This window comes from Mixophyes fleayi, chromosome 2 (assembly GCF_038048845.1).
Source record: "Mixophyes fleayi isolate aMixFle1 chromosome 2, aMixFle1.hap1, whole genome shotgun sequence".
Classification (NCBI taxonomy): domain Eukaryota; kingdom Metazoa; phylum Chordata; class Amphibia; order Anura; family Limnodynastidae; genus Mixophyes; species Mixophyes fleayi.
Window position 1 is genome coordinate 124,465,133 of NC_134403.1, and position 25,831 is coordinate 124,490,963.

General features: G+C 36.6%; 1 protein-coding gene across 16 annotated transcripts in view; it reads left to right on the forward strand.

Annotated features, from left to right (window-relative positions):
* The window catches only part of MBNL2 (muscleblind like splicing regulator 2), a 100,279-nt gene that overhangs the window by 25,955 nt on the left and 48,493 nt on the right, over positions 1-25,831 (forward strand). For 15 of the 16 annotated variants that reach the window (XR_012688668.1, XR_012688669.1, XM_075199917.1 and 12 more), the window contains exon 2: positions 23,915-24,703. Coding sequence is in view for 14 of the 16 variants with exons in the window: in XM_075199917.1 (XP_075056018.1) it covers positions 24,530-24,703 (174 nt within the window). In the remaining 2 variants the exon portion in view is untranslated. Of the gene's footprint in view, positions 1-11,644; positions 11,849-23,914; positions 24,704-25,831 lie in introns of those variants that run through there. The other variant, XM_075199912.1, reaches the window with a different exon arrangement.

Sequence of the window (25,831 nt, forward strand, 5' to 3'; positions counted from 1 at the left end):
TAAGGTCAAATGAAACGATACAATGTTCTTTGGTACGGATAAAACATGATCGTGGGAGCGTACACACTAATTCAACAATGGACCTAACAGTTGTTTATGGTGTGATTGGCACGATAATCAGGTGAAACACCTGTAGTGTGTACCCTGCTTTAAGCCCTGTAGATCAGGCCTGTCCAACCTGCGGCCCTCCAGATGTTGTGAAACTACAAGCCCCAGCATGCTTTGCCAGTAGACAACCTGTTGATAGCTGGAAGGGCATGCTGGGACTTGTAGTTTCACAACATCTGGAGGGCCGCAGGTTGGACAGGCCTGCTGTAGATGTAACGCAAGAGATGTAACATAAATCTGATTGTCAAAGAAGCTTTAATGTAGCAGTAGTAAGGTAAGGCAGTGATGTAACGGGGGAGAGTAGAGATGGCTAATCCTTACACGTCATCTTACACCTAGTGCATAGGTTATTGGCTAACCGAGCTTATTGTGGGTCATGCAATGCCAGCCTAGGCTTTTTAGACAGGGAGCATCAGGCACATTTAAGGACATTGTGCATGTGGATAAGAGGTCATCCTTAGATATGCATGTCTGCCCTGGAAATGCCTGTCAAAAATGATTCCATATTTGTATCTAAATATATGGCCATATGGGTTGAGTGACCATCTCTGCCCATGAAAGGATCTGGCAATATATATCCATTCACTATGTACTGATTACATTCACAAGTGCAAGATATTGTTATACTCTCCATTTCACAGAGAGGGGCTCACTCTTTATGTGCTTCTGAAGAGGTCAAATCAGAATTTTTTTGTCTCAATAAACTCCCAACAATTTACATATATTTCTTTGAGACTTCTACTAGTAGTTATCATATATATATAGTATATCTTTTTTGTGAAGAATTGGTCTAAGAGAGTAGACACGCAACGTAAAACAGGCGGAATTAACTGCAATGTCTACCAATTCAGAGATAGGATTTTTTCTCCAAAAAGGCATTTGCTCATACTCCCAATGTCATATAAAATCTGACTTTTGTTTACATCATTAAATTCACTACAGTAATCTGTCAACTGTACTTCAAAATGGTGTAGTAATGGTATAAATATAATACGATAAACTCAATAAAATTTGAGTAAATCAAAAGCTAAGCTTTAGCTTTCGGTTCTAAAAACGTTGCTGATAACATTTAGCCCAGAATTAAACACTGACCATTTTAGTGAGGAAGTTTGTTATTAAAATGGTGATTGTGACAGAGATCCAGCATCAATAACTGCAGTGTACAGTGTAGTATAGTATGCAGCCCTGAGACAGCCAGCCAGGCTTACAGATTGGTGAAAGTGATTGCTGAGTGTGCTTGTTTCCTGTCAGCTGCACTACAGCAGCTGAATGATGGGGGTGGGGACAACGTATGAAGCAGATGCTTTCTGTACTGAAGAGAATAGTATAACGTACCTGTTGGTCACCCAAAATAAACATGTTTGTCCTCCCTCCTAGTCACTTATAATGATATAGTAGGACAAGTCTAAACATGGAGCATTGCATAATGTGGGGTGACGTATCTAAGTTTGGAACTGTTTGGACTTAGTATGCTGCTCTTTAGAAATTTCTTTAAATAAATGCAGAAAAGCATTACAGAAATATTTAATAGTTGTAAATTTCACAGTAAGAACAACTATTAGTTACATCATTTTCATTGTACACGGCGTAGCGTGCCTGAATATTCATCTGTACTGTGTTTCACAATGCTAAATAAAAGTGTGTTAAGTCGGACTAGTTTAAAAAAAAATTGTATATAAAAAGAACAAATTGCAGTACGCCCTCAGATCATAAAAACACTGGCAATGTAATATGAATATTAAAAATAATTTATTAAAACAAATACATGATATTTATATGATATTAAACACCATCTCTTGAGGATTTTAACAACAATATAGGTGCACCTATAATAATCCAAATATGAATTCCTCAAAGAGCAATATAAATGGTGGAAACTACATCAGGCTCATACCCTTTATCCAACCAGGTATATTCATAAAGCAGCTCAAAAAACACACATCAGTTCTTGATCCTTGTGAATCTCCATATGAAAACCACTATGATTAAGTGCGGGTATAAAGTCACTCCAATTCCCAGGCTCCTTGAGCGGTGTCTCTTTAGTATAAATATACAATATAGATGGTGATCCAAAATACCTTGATTAGATGGTAACTACACCCAATATTGTCATGTGGGGCAGTAGTAATACCAAGAAGTATTTAATAAATGTCCCGCAAAGTGTTTGGTATAGGCAATCAGTTGGAGGTATGGTACGGAGGTATAGATTTTATTCAAGGTATAGATATATCCAAAATATGGATGTTCATCGGGTTATTGGAACAGATAGATAAATTCCTTACCAGATACCTGGAATGTATGGTGAATCACCCGGTATATATCCTCACCGTCCTCGTATGCACCACGATGAAGGGTGCTAATGAAAAAAATTGTGCAGTACTTATATGTAAATGTTTTCTTTCCTCTGGAGAGAATGGAAGAGTGTTTCTGTATTCTGCTCATTTCGCAACATGCCCACTTGTGACAGCATAAATGACCAGATAGACCCTGGTGTGGTACACTGTGCTATTTATGGTTATTTCCTGAGTGTTGTAGTCAGTCCGTTACCACACATTTGGGTTGTTTTGTGGTAATGCATCTCGTATGCAACCTTTACTGAACTGAAAATTACATTGATATAAGTTTGGTTGTCTTTATGGTTTCTTGTATTAGTATAATCTGTATAGTAGTAACATATGTCCTTTAATCAGTAACAATAATCAATCATGGCACCTCCTTGAGACCATAACATCAATCTGCAGGGAAAATCCAACCTTCTGCTATTCATCTTATTTATATTGTCAAAAATTGTCTTTAGGATAATAATTAATATTTGTCTACAAAACTGTATCTTGTTACATAGACAATCACTGTGCAGGTCTTTATATTTAAGAAAGTATTACATTACATGGAAGATGTTACTAAACCGCTGCCGAGATTAATCGTATTTAAAGCTTATATGTCTGACAATGTCTATTGAATATATACTAGGTAATGCGTTCTAATCTAAATTATTTAAAACCACTATAGAGAAATAAAGGTACATAGTTGTTATATTAGTGAAGAATGCAGAGTGTTATCATCTGTATTGAAGAGCAACAGATGAAATGTGTGTGTATGTATGCATGTATGTATATGTGTGTGTGTGTGTGTGTGTGTGTGTGTGTGTGTGTGTGTGTATATATATATATATATATATATATATATATATATATATATATGTATGTATATATATATATGTATGTGTATATATATATATATATATATATATATATATATATATATATATATATATAGGATAATGCACCACCACCACCTAATTATATATACTATATATATATACATATAACGCCAAGGAGTTACTTGCCCATGTAAGGTTTCCAACCATACACCTCTGTTTTGTGTGCTATATCTTATATCAGCAACAGTGATTTTACTTGTTCACATTCTACAAGTGCTGATTAGTTTAACCAATAGATCATTTGTGAATATCATAAATACATTATTGGAAAAGTTTATCATTCATCAATAAAAAGAAGTATAACAATTCCAATTAAGTGTTATTTTGGAGATAAAGAAACTGTAACATTAATTACTTGTTAAGTAATTAATGAAACTGTAGAGATATCTAGAGTAGTGAACCAATTGTAATTTAATCTGCCAGGATCCAAAGTTGGCCATACATGTTGTCACTTCTTCAGCCAGTCTGAACGTTGTAAACAAATTTCGCCAAAATTGCAACAGCTCCAGTTCAAGCAAAATCCAAGGATGAAATAAAATTTCAATTAAGGCGGAAAATGTTTTTAGTAGATAAAAAAATATTGTGCCTATTGCAAGTTACATGATTGGATGCCTGTGTCCTGTGACAATTTGTACATTGTACATGTTCTGAACTACCAGTTTGCAACATGTGGTGCCAGCCTAACCATTGACCTTACACTGTCTCTCACCTAGTTGGCCATTGATATTATAAATGATATGTTGCTTGATACTCATTTGTACAGTTCTAAGCAGATAAGAACTTCAAGATGGAAGGTACCCAGCTAACATATAATTTGCAAGCACTAATTAGACACATGGGAAAAGCCATCTCATAGATACCGCTGTCACCGTGTGTCAGTGCTACAATCACAGGTAGGCAGGAAATGCCACTGATTTCATCAGCTGTATTTCCTGCATAAAAGAGATGGTCTGGGTCTGACAATTGTATCACATGTTAACAAATGAAGTTAAGAAAAAAGTGATGGAAAAAGTGGAATAAAATAATTGGTATGAACTTTTTGAAAGTAGCTAAGGAAAAACCACACATAGGTGCGTTTTTAAACATTTCCCATTTTCCCCATCTGTATAATGCCCATAAATTAAAAAAGATTATTATTTAACTATGGCAACAAAAATGTCCTATCTAATATAAAAATTGCTTTGGTAAAGTAAAAACAATAGTCTGGGTGAAGGTGCATAAAGTGGAGGGACCTCTGGGGTAAACGTAGCAGAGACCCCTGGCAGCATAAGGGATTCACTACAGTGGCATAATATCAGCTATAGTAAACAAAATATCTCCCAAGGCCATTTCCAGGCCCTGACTTTTCATTTTCATGGACAAGGGGGAGATCAGGAAGCCATGTTGAGGAAGGTTTGTTTGTTGTATGAAAAAGGATTATCGTGTCGAAAGGAAAGCAGAGAAAAAAGTTTTTTCAAAAAAATAATAATAATAAAAATGATAATAATGTAAAATGCCCATGATATATATATATATATATATATATATATATATATATATATATATATATATATATAGATATATAGATATATATACTCAACAGTTATTTATATAGTGCCAGCAAATTCCATTGCACCTTACAATCGGAGACAAACACAGTAATAAACAAACTGGGTAAAACAGACAAAGAGATGGGAATATATAATTTATTCTAGGTACACTTGCACACAGTTTATCAAGGAACTCAGCAGGGAGGTTGTTCCAGATATCTTGGAGAACTAAATACAGATCTTCTGTGGATGTAGACTTGCTCAAATCCTTCTGTCTCTTCATGTCATCCCAGACAGACTCAATGATGTTGAGATCAGGGCTCTGTGGGGCCATATCATCACTTCCAGGACTCCTTGTTCTTCTTTACGATGAAGATAGCTCTTAATGACATTGGCTGTAGGTTTGGGGTCCTTGTCCTGCTGCAGAATAAATTTGGAACCATTCAGACGCCTCCCTATTGGTATTGCATGATAGATAAGTACCTGCTTGTATGTCTTAGCATTGAGGACACCATTAATTCTGACCAAATCCCCAACTCCATTTGTTGAAATGCAGCCCCAAACTTGCAAGGAACCTCCACCATGCTTCACTTTGGCGAACAAACTGCCTTCTGTTACAGTCAAATATTTCAAATTTTGACTTATCAGTCCAGAGCACTTGCTGCCATTTACTGCACCCTTGTTCCTATGTTTTCATGCATAGTTGAGTTACTTTGCCTTGTTTCCACGTTGAAGGTTGGCTTTTTGGCCGCGATTGTTCCATGAAGACTACTTCTGGCAAGATTTTACCGAACAGTAGATGGGTGTACATGGGTCCCACTGTTTTTTTCCAGTTCTGAGCTGAGGCGCTGGAGATATATGTTAATAAATATATTTATACATCCTGTACAATAGCTACTGAACAAAAGTAATGTAGTGAAACAGCTGTGGCATAGCTAAGGATAAAACAATAGAAACTTAAAAAGCAATAGTGGGAAAATCTATGAAATTTGAAAGATTGCATGACACAGTTATTGGCACTCTTTCGAGTAATTTAAGTTCAATTTTAAACAAAAGAGCTGGATTAGACTTGAGAGTGATAAATAAGAAATTAGAGTCACCTAATATCACTGCATCATTAAAGTCAGTGATAAATTGTCAGTGCTCACATGACTGTAATTAACAAATGAATGATAACCAATGAATGGGGCAGCACGGTGGCTTAGTGGTTAGCACTCCTGCCTCACAGCACTGGTGTCAAGAGTTCAATTCCTGACCATGGCCTTATCTGTGTGCAGTTTGTATGTTGTTTGTGTAGGTTTCCTCTGTGTGCTCCTGTTTCCTCCTACACTCTAAAAACATACCAGTAGGTTAATTGGCTGCTATTAAATTGACCTTGACCTATAGAGGTATTCTGTATATATCATATAAATAATCTATATATAATGTATTTAATTTTGCTCTGGTGAAACTATTCCTCACCAGTTTTCCTGACATAAAGCATCAACATCCTCCATCCTGAAAGGTCAACTTGCCAATAATTATTTCTTGCTCTTGTAAAGAGAGAGTTTTTGTTGTTCAAATGAAGTGTGTACAGGCAATAGTAAACTGTCTTGACCTAGCACTTTTTGAAAGTTCCATTGTCTAACACAATCAATTTCAACAATTTAGCAGGTCTGTCATTTTTTTTTTATCAAAAAGCAGAGAGCGGACAATTTTCCATTAGTTCCCGTATTCAGTATTTCATTGTTTCATTTAGATGTGACACTGCTCTTGAACCTGCTTTCTTATCTCCCAGTGGTATAAAACATTAATCAATTTGTGACTTGATTGCTAATAAAGTGCCTTTAGAAAAGTTTTGTCCTTGCTTCTAAAATGTACCCAAGCAGGAACCATACCAGTTATGAAGATACTTATCATTTAGACTTTAAGCTCCAATGGGGCAGGGACCGATGTGAATGATTTCTCTGTACAGCGCTGCGGAATTAGTGGCGCTATATAAATAACTGGTGATGGTGATGATATATCAAGAAACGAGACACTATAGTATAAGCTCCGACTGTTGGGTACGGTTGCTGCCCTATTATACACTTGCAGTTAGGGGTAAGTTTTGAAAGACATAAAATTGCCAAACACTTGAATTGAAACTAAAGGAGAAACAACACATGAATCATCTTTTTCTAAACCCACAGAAAGAATAGTATATATATATATATATATATATATATATATATATATATATATATACATACATACACACCATTCCTTCTACACTTGGGAATGTTACTAGTAGCTCTTTTATCTATTTATCTTTTATTTAACGTTTTACTACATAACTTTCTGGTCTGCCAGTCTACTGAACCCATGAAATGGTTCATTTCATGTTTCATTTTACTGGGGTTTGTATGTTTTTTAGGTATATCTAAAGAACTTATCATTGCATTACATAGGACACCAAACCAGAAAAAATGATAATTGTCAAATAATGCCACAAATAACTAATTATAACATAAATATTATAACATGCTTATATAATACAAAATTAAAAATAATAAATTCAATCTTAAATATAAAGGTAAAGGGTAAGACGTAATATGATACTATATGACATCTACTCACCTCTAAGCAGCATTTTAAGGAAAGTGGGTGCAGCCCGAAAAAAGTCCTGTAACCGAGAATGGGAGGAAGTGACGAGAGTGGAAGAGACGCAGATCTTATGCAGAATGGAGTTGTCAAATTGGGAGATATTTTGAGACAAGTGAGGAGATGTATGTCGGTGCAATTTTGTTGATGGCCTTGTATGTTAGTAGAAGAATTTTGTATTGGATTTGAAAAACAGGCAACCAATGTAGAGACTGACAGAGTGACTCAGCAGAGGAAGAACGGTTTGCAAGGAAAATCAATCTAGCCGCTGCATGCAAAATAGATTGAAGGGGCTTGAGTCTGATTTTGGGAAGACCAGTAAGGAGGGAATTACATTAGTCAATGCGGGAGATGATGAGTGCATGAATTAAAGTTGTTGTTCTTGTGTGAGATATGTGTGTATTCAATGTTCAGATGCGCATATTTTAGACTATTACGGTAAGAAATCTCTGCTCACTTTTCTGCGCACCTCTATGGGACACAAAGGAACAATGAGCAGAAATTTCTGTAAAAACTGTGAAGCGATGTGTCAGCCATTTTCTGGGTAAGTATAGAAATTCATGCATATTAAAAGGTATAGGAAAACCCAAGCAGCATCACAACAAATATTGCAATGAACTGGGCAGCAGGGGGATATACTTGTTTTAAGAGGTCTTTCCAGGATTGAATGTTACATCAGCTAGATATATATGCCGCTGCTGTCCAGTCCCCCAGCTGCATTGATAAAATTATTGTGAGAACTTTAATTGGCAGGAGCATGTTCACTGTGCTCTTGTGAGACTGACACCATAAAACTGTAGGAAGACTATTGGCTCTGATTGATAAAATTAGTTTCACATTTACACCAACATTTTTTACAATTATTATTACTAAGTCTTACATTAAAGTCAACCATTGAATGCAAGAAAAAGTGTCGGGATGGGAGTATAGTTTTGCTAAGTTTTACTTATTTGTAAATGCATTTAACATTTAGAAATTATTATTTATATATCACATAATAACTAAACATTGTAATGGATTTCTAAAACAAGCAGCGATATTAGTGTAAAACTGCATAACAAGTATCCTTTAAGGACTTGCTTGTCTTGTATGGACTATGATGTATGTTCTGAAACGTTTGAAACATTCACTCCAGCTTCCCAGCAAGTCTTCTCTTGTTCAACAGCTTTGTAGGATTGTGATACTCTAATTCAAACTCATTTTAGGGTGTTAATATATATGTTTATCTAGTACGCCAGTCTCATTGAAATGTGCTGTACATTATTTGATTGTTGCCTAACAGATGTTATGGAGATAAAGTAAGAAACTAAGAGCCATCCTGAATAAACATGCATTAAGTAATACCTATGAATGTCACTTATGCTAAGGCGATATCAGTTTTGTAGTCTTGCACTTTGGCAGCTATCTATTCAGACTGCCCTCCTGGACAGTATGAGGAAGTCCTGTAAGAGGGAAGTCTTCAGCATGAATGCAGAAGGGCTATTTAACATATTTGTTTATATTCTTATAGTAATATTGGACACACACAGCCAATCATGGTGCCCTGATCTGGACATTCACAAGGGGCCGCTAACATGGCCGACCGATTGTGGCATCTACCAACAAGATTGCAGGGACGTCTGCAGATGAACAGATTGGATCACTGTGTGGCATTTTGTCTGGAAATGAAATGATTGGATCAGACACACTGATATTGAGCCAATTTAATTATATTGGAAAATAAATCAATGCGTTTATGACCAGTCTAAATAACCTGAAACACTACATATAATAATATATAGATTATAAATTATATTTAAAATACATTTGTATTTCCATTGTATAATAAACATTTTAAAAGAAATAAAGAAGTATGCTAATATTTTAATCTTCAAATACCACATATTGGGAAACTTGTGCTCAGGTTCCTGCAAAAAAAAACCCCAACCAATCTGCCATATCGGGTAAGCTCAATTATGCCCCATATAAACACATTGAATGTCAATGTATATTTGAGCTGTAATCTTCCTTTATTTATCTCTGCGTACAGTTTAGTCCCTTTGATAATACTTAAGGGGCATTATTGTTTATTAAAAAGGGTTATGTGTGGCCATTGAGAGACTACTTTCTGTGTCTCTGGTACAAGTTGCTGTGGGCTATGTACAGTAAGTGTCAACAGAATACCTTATAAGGGGCAGGTATATGATGTATTTACATGATAGGACTGTTTGAGCAGTGTGCAATGCTTTTAGGCTACAGCTATGTCCCTTGTAGGATATTTTCCAGATGTGGCACGTAGGCAACACAATTCCTTTTTCTAATGGTAGGCACTTGCTCTTTGCTAAGTATCACCAGCAGCTTAGAGCCAGCTAGTTTAATGTTTCAGTATAACATGATGTCATGTTCTTTTAGACTCTGCCACTGTCTGCTGACTGGTTGTATATGTAATAGATGTTCAGCAAGTTTGCCTTTATTAAAATGAATGACATATTTCAAGTGAAGTGCACTACACAGCAAGGCTTGCTGTTCACATGTGAGCACTTTTATGTACTATTTGCACATAATGGATGGTCCAGTTGTCTATACAGAAAAGCACCACTGGAGACCAATAATAAATAACCAACCGGAATGATAATAATAATAACAATAATAATCAAAATTCTATGCAGCATTGGTAGGCAACCATTAACTTTACAGCTTTTGCTCAGTTAGCCACAGCTGGCTAAATGTTTGGAAAATATGTAAGCAAAAATCATTGCAAAGATTACCCATTAATGTAGGCTATTTAATATACATCTCAGCAGATCATTATTTTAATGAAGGATACACACGGTCTACATGGACCGGCTAGCTATTCACTGATATGCCCACGCTTGTGTTAGTGCAGCAACCAGGCAGATAAGAAATTACAATTTCTTTATTAAATTGACAAGTGTACGTATGGAAATCTAAACCAATTAACCGATTACATACTCCACCAGTGTCATTCTTATAACCATGGCCCTAAAGCATTATCTGTGCAATAACTTTTTAATATAAGGTTCGCCCAAAGAATGCACCACCACATAGTATCAAAACAAAGCAGGTAAGATCAGTCTGTTGCATTTATTTAGTTATTTCCCAAGTACTTGGTGGCAAATCTGTTAATTGCACACGCAGTATGTATAAGTCTTTATTACACAACGAGTTTGTGGAGAATGATACAACAGGGTATACGCAATGAGAAATTGAATTTCTGAATTGTGTCATAATGCCGTTTATTTTGTCAGTGCTACATTTATCATTTGTGTGGTATAAATTCAGATATTCACAGCAATACTATTTTAAAATGAATACTGCAGTTTGTTGTTTCCCAAATTTTGTCTGAAATCCAACTCACTAACCCAAGGTAATCTGAGGCACTACTAGTTATGCTGAACTACAAGTGTGAGCATGCCATGCTAAGCAGCTGTGCACACAGCGACCACTAGCGGCCATATAATTAAACATTTTTAAAGCATAAAATAACTTTAATCAAGTAAGCATTTGTGCTCTGCTTAGTTTTTGTCTTACTGCTGATGATCTAATGCTGAAAATGACATATGCTATTTTGTAATCTAGGTACAGTCCTTTACAGGGAGTTGTTATTGATGATTTTATGACTGATGCACTGACTAATGAACAAGAAAATGGCTGCATCAAATAGCAAATGTATTAAGGGAAATGAATTAAGCACATAAGCAGCAGTGTGTCACTGCAGCATCGATGTTGAAATTGTCATTAATGGTGATCTGCATTTCCAGTTGTGGTGCAGAAAGCTCTCTTGTTTACTCAGCAGGATAGAGACAGGCAATAATTTCACTGCAGCTGTTGCTGAGTTACAGTTCCTATCACCTTCAAGCAGCCGCTGAGGATTGTGGGAGTTGTATTTTAGCAGCAGCTGGATTGCTGAAGGTTGCCTACCCCTGCAGTAGAGTGATGCAGATGCTATCATTTGATCCTGATGTTGGTGACGCTGAGAATCTGTAAAGGAAATTCCATTTTCATCAGTATGGATGCACTGTTGTTTTTTGCACTCTAGTTCTGCTGTATTGCAATGTCAGTCACAATGCCAGAGCCAGTTAAGAGAAGCCAGGGATGAGGAACTGGCATCTTATTGGTTCCTGTAGAGTGGGCGGGTTAGAAAGAAAGGGCTGCAGTTTTCCAGCCACAGTGTATAAGCCATCTCTCTCTGCTTCATCATCTGATGGGAAAATCCCCTGGAAGGGCAAGGCTCCTCTGAGTGTGCCAAAAAAGATAGGGACAAGACCGTATTTGCTGCTGATAATTTCTTAGTGTAGTGATAAAGATGCTGCTGTGTGTGAAGGAGCTGTGGATGGACCATGCAGAGGAATAATAAGTGCTGTGAAAGGTAAGAGGATTCGTTAGTGCCCCTGAATGTAAGAAGAGTTTGCTGCAGTCTGCTGCATACAGAATGTTGCTTACATGAGTCAGGATCAATCTTAGTGCAAAGAGGAGGGCAAACAGCCAGATCTCCCATGAACTATGAATAACAGATGGGTTTCTAACAGTGTTATGCTATGTTTTGTCCTGCAATTTAAGGTACTTTGTGGGTTAAAGCATCTCACAAATACACCTTGTGTTACCAAATTGACATCAGGAGATGAGATTATGCTGCATTGAGATTAGTTCCAGAATCGCAACAGATAACATACATTTTCCTTTCTAGACAATTAAAATAAAAATGTAGATGCTCTATACAGTGCCTGTATGTTATATGCAAGCAATTATGTGTTGCTTTTCTTATTACGTACATTAAAATGTAACTATAAAATATAGACTGGTGGATTACAGGTTCTGTTTATTATGGCATTTTTTATATTTTGATCTGACAAGTTGCAAGTGTATATTGCATTATCTGTGATAATAAAAGTTACTGCAATTATACCATGTTCATGCAATATTAATGAGAACACACAGCCAGCAGAATAAATGAATGAGAACAGATTTGAAAGCCCTGCTATTGCTTTTAGCTCCTGATCAACTTTCCTGCCTTCTCCCAGCCTTGGCGTGAGATAAGGAAGGTTTATTTGAAATTGGCGTATCTGTACCAAAGGGCGTATTTACCAATAAGGCAAGCTTTACTAAGCAGGCTAGGCCTCGAGTGCATGACAATTTTACTTGTGCAGCCATGACAGGTACTGGATAGTGCAGGAGGCATTGGGAATAAAATGTTGAAGGTAAGAAAATTCAGGAAAAATTGCAGAATGCTTTTAGTTGTGTGTAATGCCTATACATTTAAGACATCTGTGTATATTAAATACAGATGTAGACAAAGGTTATCCTTTTTGAATTAAAAGGGTAATTGTGCAGGTGATCATGTGTTCTGTGGTTTGTTTTTTCCGCTTTAAACAAAAATCCTTTACTGCAGTCCTGAAGAGTCACTTTGTAATAGTGGGAGCAGTTGACTGCAGAACCTCTGCAGTGTGCTTGTCTTAATTACTATGCCAACAATTTAGGGGAAAAAGTATGCAGTACAATAAAATTCTTACAGTACAAATGACAGATTGCACAAATAATGACTTACCAGAACAAATTGTTAATTGTCAAAGTATTAATGGCAGTGGTTAAAGGTGGGTGTTTTTATTATAAGCCACTATGGTTTATCAGAAGACACATGGAGCTGTGCTACCTTCAAGCAGCAGTTGGTGATTTACATGATGCTATATGTCATGCAATTACCATGGCAACCACAATCATGATACAGGAGGCAGTAAGCAGATATATTTTCCCAGCATGAATGTTTATAGCATAATACCTTGCCCCTCATCCTTCCATTGTTATATCATGATCAAAAAGGAGCTTCTTCACTGACTGGCTTAGACCCAGAGATCAGGTTATACTATTCTCAGGAAGGTGCAGAAAACAAATGCTGAGTAACACTTTTTTTTTTTGCAGTGGCAGCCATACCAACCCACCCACAGAGTGATTTTGTGAAGGGTGCTTTTATACAATCACAGAGATATGAGGCGTCTTTTAATAGTAATTACAGTCGAACATCCAAGACTCTTCCTACTTAATTTCGAGGGGATGACAACAGACCTCATTATTTATATATATATATATATATATATATATATATATATATATTCCTCATGTATTATATATAATAATATTTTTATGATACGTAATGTTGGATTTGCCCATATATACATTATGTGGTGCCACTTGCTTTCATTTTGACAGAGTGTTTAAAAGAGACGGTGGGTATTGTATCTCACATTGCAAGCCTTCACAGTTAGTGTGACATTAATGCTTCCCAACTTGAATGAGTGGCATTGAACTCTGCCAGGTCTGCTAAGAACTAGCACTGTGAGTACTGTGAGGGATTATTCTTCCTTCAGAGCTGCTAGTAGTGCACTACACAGTGCACCTTGTGTGCCTGTTTTTCTGTCTTCTCAGCCTAGATGAGCAGTTACACCTCACCAAAAGGACAATAAGGTATAGCCATTATTATCCTGTAAGAAGACAAGAATCATCTTACTACCCCTACATTCCTTCTCATAATAGGCTCTCAACGTTAATTGTGAGGCGGGAACTGCTGCACAATGAAACCTCTTCTGCTTGACCTCCGTAAGTTAAAAATGAGCCATCACCCACTGGCTATATGGCAGCAAGCTGGTTAATACCATGCTGTGGCAGGGATGGGATGTGGGCTGTATCTTGCATTATTCTGTAATTCTGAGAGTAAGGGGTAGTAGTGCTCAGAAATCTACAGCTTCATAGAATGGAATTGTTGGGTAGTGGAACTAGACACATGGCCATGACCAGTGATGTCACTCCAAATGTTATCTTTCGCTAAACCGTTATAAAATATTGACAGAAATGCCCATTGGATAATATACACCAGATTAATAACTTGTTGGCCACATTTATAACAAGCTGCATAATTGGAGAGTTACAACAATCTCTTGTACTCAACTGCTTCTATTATATTTACTTTCTCTAATTTATGTATCTAGTTAAAAAAAAAACAAATCACTTCCAATGAACCTGTTGTAAGAAACATTTTTCTACTCTATTAGTCTCATAAACTACCTATATTTTATATTATTAATTATTTTAGGAGCAACTTTTGGTTATTAATGTGTTATATTTTCTGCTAGTTTACTTATTATTCATCTTGTGTCTTCTTTGCCACTGGCTAAAGTTAAGAAGGTATTTATAGTAGTGCAAAAAAGAAATATCGCAGTTGCCAATGTACTTTGAGTGCAGCTTTTTTATTTTATTGAAAAACGACATTTCTTTATTTGTCTTTTAATTGTTTAACGAAATCAGTCTGTTTTGTTGTGGGTATTCTTTCACATTTTTTATTTTATTTTATTATTTATTGGGTTAGACTTCAAGCTGGGTAGCTGTGTAATTCTGCAAATAGAGTCTGTTGTTGACATGATATTAAAAAATTATTTTTCTTTGGTGGAACAGTGTAGAATTTTCACTTGAGGTGAAAAACAAATTAAGCCAGAAGCATTTGATCATTTTCAACCAAACTAGCCCAGGATTGGCTCCTGTGTGGGGTCATTGGCTAGCAAGCAGCAGGAAATGGTCGCTTCCTTTTTAGATCCAGCAGTTTTGCCAGAGAGGTGAATAAACCTGATCTTTGCAATTTGACCTTGTTGACATGTGTCCAAATTATCCACAGATCTAGTTGTTCCACATTGAGGCCTAAAGAAACAGGTCTGTCTTTGGATGAACATCATGAGATTAGGGATCTGGCTGCAGGATAGAAATTGACATTTTGTTGAAAAAGTCACTGACAAGTCTAAAGTAAGACTTTGTGAAATGAAAAAAAACCAACACATTTCATAGGAAGGATTTGAAAGCATTTCATGAGCCAGGTTAAAATCTATTAAAGTACTATTTTGTAGAGGTTAGTGGCTAAGATGGCCAGCTTTGAGACAGCAAAGCATTGCATAGGCTGTACTATCTCTGGCGATTTGTTGGTGCTGCCTCGGTGCCCCACATCTAGCAACAATCAGGTTATTTGTACTATCTTAGTTTACATATTAGCACCCCTACGTATCTTGCTAAATATGCAACTAGACTTTCATGTGTCAAGAATAAATAAGAAAAAGTGTTAGGCCTCAAAACTATTTATTGTGTCCTTATAATATTGATCTCCTATCCCATGGCCATGTGCTTGGCAGAACATAGTGTGCATGTATGTACTTATTTAGCTGGCAGGGTGTGCATGTTCATGTGTTGCACCTGGGCCACAAGAGTTATTGAGAAAGAGAAGGGTGGCTGGGATTGTTATTATATGACTCATGCTGTAAACAGTTAGGTTTAGTAGTCTATTTGTTTTGCCAAACCTTATTTCAGATATTAATTTTGAGCAGATGCCCCTATGCTTAATAATGTTTACATCCTACAGCACTATGTAAGTGTAGGAAATAAAAAGAGATTTATTAAAATACAGCATGCAGTTTGTCAGTCACTCGAGTCGTACACTGACATAGAGAAGCCGATGTTTGCAGTGTGTTCTGGTTACAATCTGGGTAGAGACCAAGTGAAAGGCCGTCACAAATGCTTCATCTACAAGTGCTAATAGTTGATTAAACTTAAATAAATTCTCAATTTTAAAATAAATCAATTTATTCAGAAGTAAATATAATACTAAAACAGCAATCAATACTTAAATTGCATATGGATCAACCTTATGATAATCGGTGGTTTTAAATATAAACTCTACCGATGCAACACCCCGTAAAACATTTTATCCACAGACTGTAAAAATAAGAAGATTAATAAGGAACCATATGATTCCACTTGTGATGTGACAATAAGCATCGATAAGAGTAGTAATATAAGACCCATACAAACAGCTCCGTAAACTTAATCCTATGGCAGATAATGGTCCATACTTTGTTGTTTAGGAACTTTTTCTTATCATTATAAAGTTGATCCACATGCAATTCAATTATTGATTGCTGTTTTAGTATTACATTTACTTTTGAATAAATGTAGTTATTTTTAAATTGAGAATTTATTTATATTTAAGCAGTGCTTGGAGATTTCTGATTATGACCATGCTGATTATACAGGAATCATTGTGATAAGAAGATGTATGGCTTAAAAATATCTGTTTGGTTATTGGTCATGGTATTTCATTATTACTTGAGTAGCATTTTAATTAAATGTAAGGGATTGTCTCCCTGCTAATCTACCTCGTCTTTATGGTAAATGGCATTGGATAATCCTTTCATGCTACTTAACCCCCACACCCCCCTTTTATTTAACAATTTTTGTAGTATTTGAAAACTGTTATAGATGTTGCCCTTTGGACTGTAAATGGTAATAATACCATTATTATTATAATAATAATAATAATATTATAATAATAATAATTACTGTCAAGCACTGCATAATATTGTGACTATAATGAATAATAATAATAATACATAACTTATAGATTCTTAGTTTGTACGCTTACAGATCATCTGAAACCCATCTTTTCCCTGCAATACCAAAGCGACATTAACTAAACACAGCTTTATTGAACCGGTAACAATTCACAATGCATTTATTTATAATATTTAATTTAAACACACTTATCTTATGTAGTTCTTAGTATGGATTGAACATGTGCTGCTTCTTCTATTTAATGAGCTGCAATGTGTAAGCCATTGGCAACAGCAGGATAAATTGTAATTAAAGAGATAATCTTTATAAGGGTGACTGATTAGTTGCAACAAAATATATTTTATTATTTTTATATAGTTTTTAAAATACACCTTTATGTGTCTCAAAATGATTATGACTTTATCAAAATATTTTCATTAGCAAAACACAATAGTTTGATTGGAATGTGTTCTTCTCATTACAATCGGCATAGGCTCATTTGTGTTTATTGTTTGCAAACTGACAAGTCTGACTAATACCTTCGTAGACAATAACCGATTAGATAGGAAGAACAGTATCAAACCTATAAATACAGTCAAAACTACATATTTTGTTGTAATAAATTAATTTAAAAGCTGTTTTCATACAACGTTTTATACAATATCATGATTGCGATATCTGCAGCTATATTGAGCTGTTGGCTGAGATCACAGTGTGTGGTTGAACTTGTTGGCTCCTTATCAGACATGTTGGTAAATGTGGCCAGAAAACGACAGCAAGACCTTATTGGTCTGTCTGTTCTGTCATCTTCTGTTTAAAGAGACTTATACATATGGTCAAATAATACTTGTTTTATATTTTCACTCATTAGTGATTTCTTAGTAAACATTAGATGGTACTCTGTTAACTTTTACAAATTAAGGGGTTAGCTGTAACTGTCCATATGTAGACCCTTTATACCACTAGTGATAGGTACTGGTTAAACCTGGGAGACAGGGTCTAATTGGAGCCCCAGCTTTCAACAGGGACCCCTGAAAAGGAAGGATGGACAGCTGTGCATGGCCCCCAGATTAGTCTTGCTAGGTAGCTGCTGACAGTGGAATGGTGGATAGAGTCCAAGGTCAGGGCAGGCAGCTCAGGCACAAAAATCATCAGTCTACAATCCAAGGTCAAGGGCATGTAGCACGGGATTTCCAGGCAAAGGGTCAGGGTCACAAGCAATTACACATAGTCCAACATGCCAGGTCATCAAACATTAATTCTGTAGGACAGTAAATCAGATAACTAAGATAGCAAGCAAGTCGCTCAGGTACTGGTTAATGAGGCACAATAATTTAAATAGAGGCCGGATGGCTGCATGTGAACAGGTACACTTGCATCATGCAACGTGCCTAATCGGCTGTGATGACAAAGCACACATCATTTTGGGCACTGTGCAATTGACCTGGATTGCATTGAAACCCGAGGAACATGAGTGGAACATCTGAGGTGTGACATCCTGCAGAAAATAACAGCGAGTGTTCTGCAATTTGTGTGTGTACTGTACAAGTCCAGTAGCTGACATTGTATGAATGGGGGTGGGGAGGGGGTCATTCTGCCAAGCACATAATACTTTGTAAAATGCCTCCATTCTGCTTTTTTCATGTTTATTTGTATAAACAGTTTGCACAACATTTTGTAAATGTACAACTGCAAAAGTAAATATTATTTTATTCATTATTTTTCCCCCCATTTTTTTTTTGTAAATATGACATATATAATTAATTTCAGCAGAGCTACCTTTATTTCAACTGTCACAACTTGATTACATTGTTATATCTCCACATATTAATGTCTTTTCCTCATAAAATGTTCCTATGGAGCAAAAAGTGTCCAACAGTGACCATGTTCTGATTACAGCGAAATGTTGTAAAACTCTTGCTGTTTTGGGTGGCAAAAAAAATATGTTGTCATGTAAAGCAAAATCCTGGTACACCATCAGGCCCATTACTGCGGATATCCCACCTTCTGCTTGGAACTCCTGGAGCTGCCCATATCTAGCCAGCTTCACCCACCCTTCTCCTGCAGTCAGCGTTGTATAGCCTCTTATTCATTAAAACATGCTCATCATATTACAAAGCACAAAGAAATTACTTTTGCTCTGCGCCTACTCATTTTTCTCTGTTTGTAAATGAATCCCGATAAGTCTTTTCAGAAAAAGAGGTGGGTGATTGAAAACATAGCAATTTTAGGTGTGTTTGCCAGAGGTGAATACTACTTGTGCAATGTGTGAAGAGACGTCTCCCACCCACTCATACATGACATCCTGTATTTGAAATAATGCTTTATCTGGGAAGGATTAAAACCAAAAGAGCTACAATTATATTTTTAATAAAGCATACTGTAAATACGCCATTCTTCTCTTAGTATTAGTGAATACTGAATTTTTCATGACATGAAAATAAGTGAAAGCTGTATAATACTATGATCATACTATACTTTTTGGCAAACAGTAGGGGGCCGAAGCACTCACAGCTTGAGCCAGTATTTTCAGTCATACATATCTGGCCTGTTACAGATCAAGAGGCTGAACAGCGCCATTCACATGCAATGGTTGCACAGTAAGGGCTTGGAGGACTTTAGATAGACCCTTAAGATGTTGTCGGCATTTTGATTTCCATATATCTTTGAAAATATTACTGACAAAGTATAAATAATGTCACCACACAACTGGGGTGCAAGGAATGCACCTTGCAACTTGGCGGGGTGCTTATAAGTAAGGCCGCACAAAAATATTCCTTACTTAAAATACAGATGAGCAAATGGAAATATGCAGACACACACCTACATGTGCTCAAACGGCATTCAACTCAAATGTGGTCCCTAGGCCTCTACTTGTGTTGTAGGAAGTGCAGAAGTATTAGGGGGCAGCAAACTGGGGTATTCAGGTACTGTTTAATGCCTTCTCATCCTATTTGTGATAGTGGTGGGAATTCCTAGATTAGTCACTAACTGGGTCCCAGGTGCAGTGAGGTATTGCAGCCATTCACAAGTCCTGCCTGTCCTAAGAAGTTCTATTAACAAGCAATCGACATGGTCGTTTTGATGATTAGCAGAAAGTAACATTATTTATATCTGCAGAATGTACCTTTAGATTTAGTAAGATTGCCAGCTAGGATCTTATTCTCCTGCCCTGCACATGTGGTGATGTTCATCTGACTAATCGTCTAATATAATCTCTAACCTATACGCTTTGGATTATCTTTCTATAGTTTTTTGTATATTTGTCCTATACCAAACATTACTTAGGTTAATGTAATATACTAAATAATACTGTCAGTAGGGTTGGCAGCACATTTTACAGATTACAATTAATAGCATTTGACATGTACACGGCTATGTCTCTTTTAGGATTTTACTTGTTTACTTGCGCCCAGCTAAATATCATTCCATGTATGGCTAGTTGCCTGGGCTGCAGGGAAGCAATATCTCACCGTAGTCATAGTAAGCTGGCATAAACCATTGTCTCACACTTCATAAACACAAATCACCACTAATATCCAGTACTTCCTCTACTCCTAATTTATTTCAAACACAAGTGCAATGTTTTAGAATGACCAAGGCTACAATGTCTGAAAATTGATAAAATCCATTATTTTTGAAAAAGAAATGTAGCTGCATATATTTCATGCACCAGAATGCATATTGCTATTAAGAATCCAGCAGTTTTTTTTATCCATCTAGGAATGTATTTGTTTACTATGTAAAAAAATATATTCATTTATAGCAACATTATACTTCAGACATTAACAGGAATAGGCTGGACAATCTGAAAATAATGTGAAAAGTAGCTATAGGTGTGCAAATCTGAAACGTGAGGTGTGTGTGTGTATGTATGTATATGCATATATCCACGTCTATATATATATATATATATATATATATATATATATATATATATATATTATATAGCACATCACAAGAATATACAGTCTTGATAAGGGGCTTTGTGAAGCCTGAAATGGCCACTTCTTTTTTTATTCTCTCTCTCCCTCTCCCTCTCCCTCTCTCCCTCTCTCTCTCTCTCCTTTACTAAAGAATAATAGGGAGCTTGGCGCCCCTGCCACTGGTACAAGCAGCAATGGTTTAGTGCTTCAGAAGCGCTAGGCACACACCTAGGGTTGTGGCACGTCCCATGGGATGTATACACAAACTCAGCTTGGTACCACACCACAATTGGGTTGCGTGACTATTTGCACTTGGATGATGTTGGAAGATATGGGTAATGAAATAAAACAACAGGTGGCGTGTTGACTGGTTGAACAGAAGTTTGGCTTGGTATAGCAATACAATGCAGGATAGAAGAGTCTCACACTCTATAGTTTAATGTGAGTTTTTACACTGTTATAAATTCATTGTAAATTGTGCATTCATTTGTATTATAAAACTATAGTAAAGGATCCTTATTATTCCTTGTATCTGGGTAAAAATATAGATAAAACGAGGGGTACATACATTGGAGGTAATTTGATCTGCAAAGGTATAAAAGTCCATCCTCTAATAGTTTAGTACAACCACGTTCATTAAGTTAAATGATTTTTTTTTTCTCCTAAAATATTGATTGGTTTAGTCCAGTGATGGCTAACCTGTGACACTCAAGGTGTTGTGAAACTACATGCCCCAGTAGATAACTAGCTGATAATTAGCAGAGCATGCTAGGACTTGTAGTTTCGCAACATCTGGAGTGTCACAGGTTAGCCATCACTGGTTTAGTCTTACTTATTTCTTGAATGAATCTGTGTGGTTTGTATTCCATGTGCTGCTTTTATGTGTGTGAAGCTTTATATTACAGCGCTCATCACATTGCCCAGAAATATGCTCTGCCGAGGTGCAACATGGAGGTGGACAATTGGTATAGGACGAGTCCCAAACATGTCCAGCTCACAGCTGGGCAAAATTCCTTTTGCGGTGTGAAAAGGGCCACACAGCATTTAATGCTCTTAAAAAAAACAACTTTTAATCACAACTCAATATCCTCATCTCCACAAAATGATATCTCATTTTTTCCAACTGCTCCCAAAAGTGGCCACATCACTCTGCTCAGCCTAGGCAAACGTCTGCTCCTCTACAAACACTGCCATTAATTTGTAGAACTATATGCTTCGGTGGAAACATAGGCAAGCTTGTTGCAAGGTTATACTTTTTGTTAGACTAGAATGGTCAATGAGTTTATTCCTTTGATAAGTTTCATTACAGTGACTAGTATAACAATCAGCAGCCTGATCTCCAAGGAAACCAGATATTTGCTATTTCAAGCATGTCTGACTAATAGTTTGGATTTTGAAACAAGCATCTAACACAACAGAAATTCACACAGCTGTTAATCTAAGATCTGCGCACAAAACGTTACAAATCCAATCCCCTACCACTTTAGAACCTCCCCCTTCATTCAGTTAAACCTTTCAGTTTTTTCTTCTAAAATATTGTGAGGGAATATTTGGTCTCCTACATGTGTCCCTCCTGGGGGTGTAACGCTTTTTATTAGATTGTTAGGAATGTGCCTAGAAGGATTCCTGTCTGCCGAAGTGCAAAATAGAGGCAAAAAAGTGTTACCATTCAGAGTATAGGATGAGACCCAAAAAGCATCAACACTGAGCTGGTGCAAAATTCATGTCCTTTTGGGGAAGGGAAATGGCCAACAAGAATCACCCCTATAATGTGTCCTTTTTACCTCTTTACCTCATTTTAATAACTCGCCTCTGCAAAACGAGACGCACTATTGTACCTACTCCTTATATGATAAGGAACGTCCTCACTCTGCTCAACACATTCTCTCCGCCTTTACAAACTTCTGCTCCACCATAAACCTATGTGCCTTGGCGGAAATCCAGATGCCTTTGCGCAAATTGAGACGTCTGGCTTGTAGCGGCAAAGCAGCCCCATGATAACTGAATGTGTGATGGTGTTTAAAGAAGAAGGGCTGGATTTACAAATCTGTTTAAGTTTACAGCAACAAAATGTCTGCTGCCAGAAGTGTTAAGGAGGCCACACAAGACTCTCAGGTCGAGAAGTAGGATCATAGTTCTCTTTGGCCATGTGCATGGGTCACCAGATTCTGGCCACCCATGCCTAGTGGCTTTGTTGCGGCCTGCAGGTGTGATCTGAAGAGGATCCGAACCCAAGCTGATAGCAGTCACAGAATTTGCCATCATACCCGATTATAATGCTAACGATTTTGATAGCATCAATTTTAGGGCTACATACCACAATATCAACTGCAGTATTACAGTGTGCGTGGCCAGCTTTACATGTTGATTAATGTCTATTATATGCATAAGACAAAAGACTTTTTTGTATGTAAAACTGTTTCAGATGCTTTTGTATGGTTCATCCCACTCATTTTTGTTGTTAGAAAAAAGTAAAAAAAATGACAATATAATCATTTAAGTCGCATAGCTTTTTAGGTGCAGAATAATCCCTTTGTAAAATATAAACTGTTGCAAGTGTTTCCTGTTTGAGGTTAAGCTTTTTTTTGTTGTTAGAAAATACATTTTATTATCCATCATTTGTATATATTATACATCATGCATTGCATTATATGTGTAGTTCATCACAAAAAAACAATAGCTAAATAAAACATTAAATTCTTCCCTTAAAGGAGATTTGACTTTTTTCACTCTTATCTTCAGTTAAGGAATAATGGCATTTTGTCCTGTTTTTATATACAGAATATGTACTCTCTATGACTAAAATGTCATAATTAGAAGTGGAACTGTAAATAAATTAGGAGGCTAACCACATTACTCTGAATTGTTTGCAAAGTGGCTTGTCTAATAATGTCTACAACATTCATCCATTTCTGAGTCGCTCCCATGTCCTGGATAGATGCCTAGAATATTACAGCAATATGTGTTCCTATTGGTTATTCTGCACTCGTATAGATTTTTTTTTTTAATCAGAACAGAGAACTGTTCTATGCTGCTCATGTATGTGACACTTCCTCATGGGAAGGGTGGGGTCATCTTTTTAAACTTACTTTTACTTTAAACTGCTTTTTTTGTGTTATAACCTCACATTCAAACTGTTTGTCTTTTAGGTTAACTGCTTCTTTGGAAAGCACCTTTTTCCAAAGTCACTTTTGCTAGTAAGTGCTACAGCGGACCTTCTGGATTTTAACACAACGTGAATGGCAAGCACCCAGAAGTCTGCCTTGCAGTTTTATTGAGTTACCTTGTATGTCCACTGTATCGTTGCCAATGACTCCTCGAGAAATGGACTAGTATCAGCAGGAGAAAGGGACATACACTCAGTCCAGTAACGCCTGTTCATTTTCCAAAAAGGCTGCTACTGTGTTTTACCATACTTGTATCAATACCAAATCGTGGCCAAGCAAGAACGAATATTCCATTGAGGACAACCATTGAACTGGAGTCACTTTATGGAAAGTAACAATTGGCAAAACTGTTATCCCACCCTGACATTTTCCTCAAACACATTTGTTTAAATCCGGCTGCTTGATTGATAACTGACTCTGTGCTGATTAATTGGCTATTCTCATGCTGCTTTGCGTGTTTTGGGCTCCCATTAGCAGTTTATTCCATCTAAAGCAGCTATATTTGAACAAAACCTGGTGAGGAAGGATCCAGGCTCTACCTGAATTTAAACGTGAAAGTCACCAATCAGACATCAGCTCCCTTTTGTCGTCTCCAGCATGGCTTTGAATGTAGCTCCGGTAAGAGATACGAAATGGCTGACGCTAGAGGTGTGCAGGCAGTTCCAGAGAGGGACTTGTTCAAGATCTGATGAGGAATGCAAATTTGCACATCCACCCAAAAGTTGTCAGGTAGAAAATGGACGTGTCATTGCCTGCTTTGATTCCCTAAAGGTAAGAATGTTTTTATTCTTCCACCTATGTACATGTATTTAATGAAGTGGGTAGATGGATATCAACCATCTAACCAGTAATTGTTGTCCTCAGTAAACCCTAACTTGTATACGATTTTCTATGTTAAGATATACATTTAGTAGTAGTATTAGTGGTGATTATTTCAAATTGCTGTATATTTCTCCCTATTGTACGATATATCTTATAGTAATATAAAATCATACATAGATTGCTATAGACGCATTCATAGAATAATTTAGTACAGTATATGTATATTGCAGACCTTATTATTTTAAGGAACCTTAAAGTTTGAAAGCATGTTGTTTTATTTTTCAGTACAGTACACAAATATCTAATGAAAATTACATTTTCATAAAAAGTTATACATCAAATGAAACAATAAAATTAACTTATACAGTTGTTCAGGATTATCAGGGGTGGACAAAACAATTTGAATTTAGGAGCCAGACAAAGTCAAATGTAGGATCTTTTATGGAGCCAGGAATATGTGTGCATCCATAGAATCAACTCTGAAAAGTTAGGCGCCAGTAGTAATGTTTTAGGGACACTGGCTACCTGGTTCATGGATTTGTCCAGCTCTGCTTGCTGTGATTAATAGCAATAGACTGTGTCTGCACATTGAATATTGCATAAGGCCACACAGTGGGTGTATTAATGACTTGCGTTAGTGTACTATGCAGCCCACACATACCTGTGACTATAAATTCCTCCCTGATTTAAAGGTGACGTGATTTTTTCACTCTTATCTTCAGTTAAGGAATAATGGCATTTTTAACTATTTTTATACGCTGAAAATGACTGTAATCTAATAATTGGTTACATCCTGCCAGTAATGCAATGTGCATAGAAGCATGCCAAAGTCACAGAAAACTCAAGAAGCATTTCATGCATTATCTAGAAGGGGAAGGAATTAGAGGGATCATCATTTATTGCTGCAGAACTCTGCAGTGCCAGACAGTCGGTGTAACAAATCAAACTAAAATCAGAACAAGTACATATAAGGTTGACAGAGAAGTTGCAGACGTGAGACAGAGGTTAAAGAGGTTCCTGGTTGCAAGAGAGAAGGCCTGTCATGCTGTAGTCATTAAAATATATCAAATCACTTTT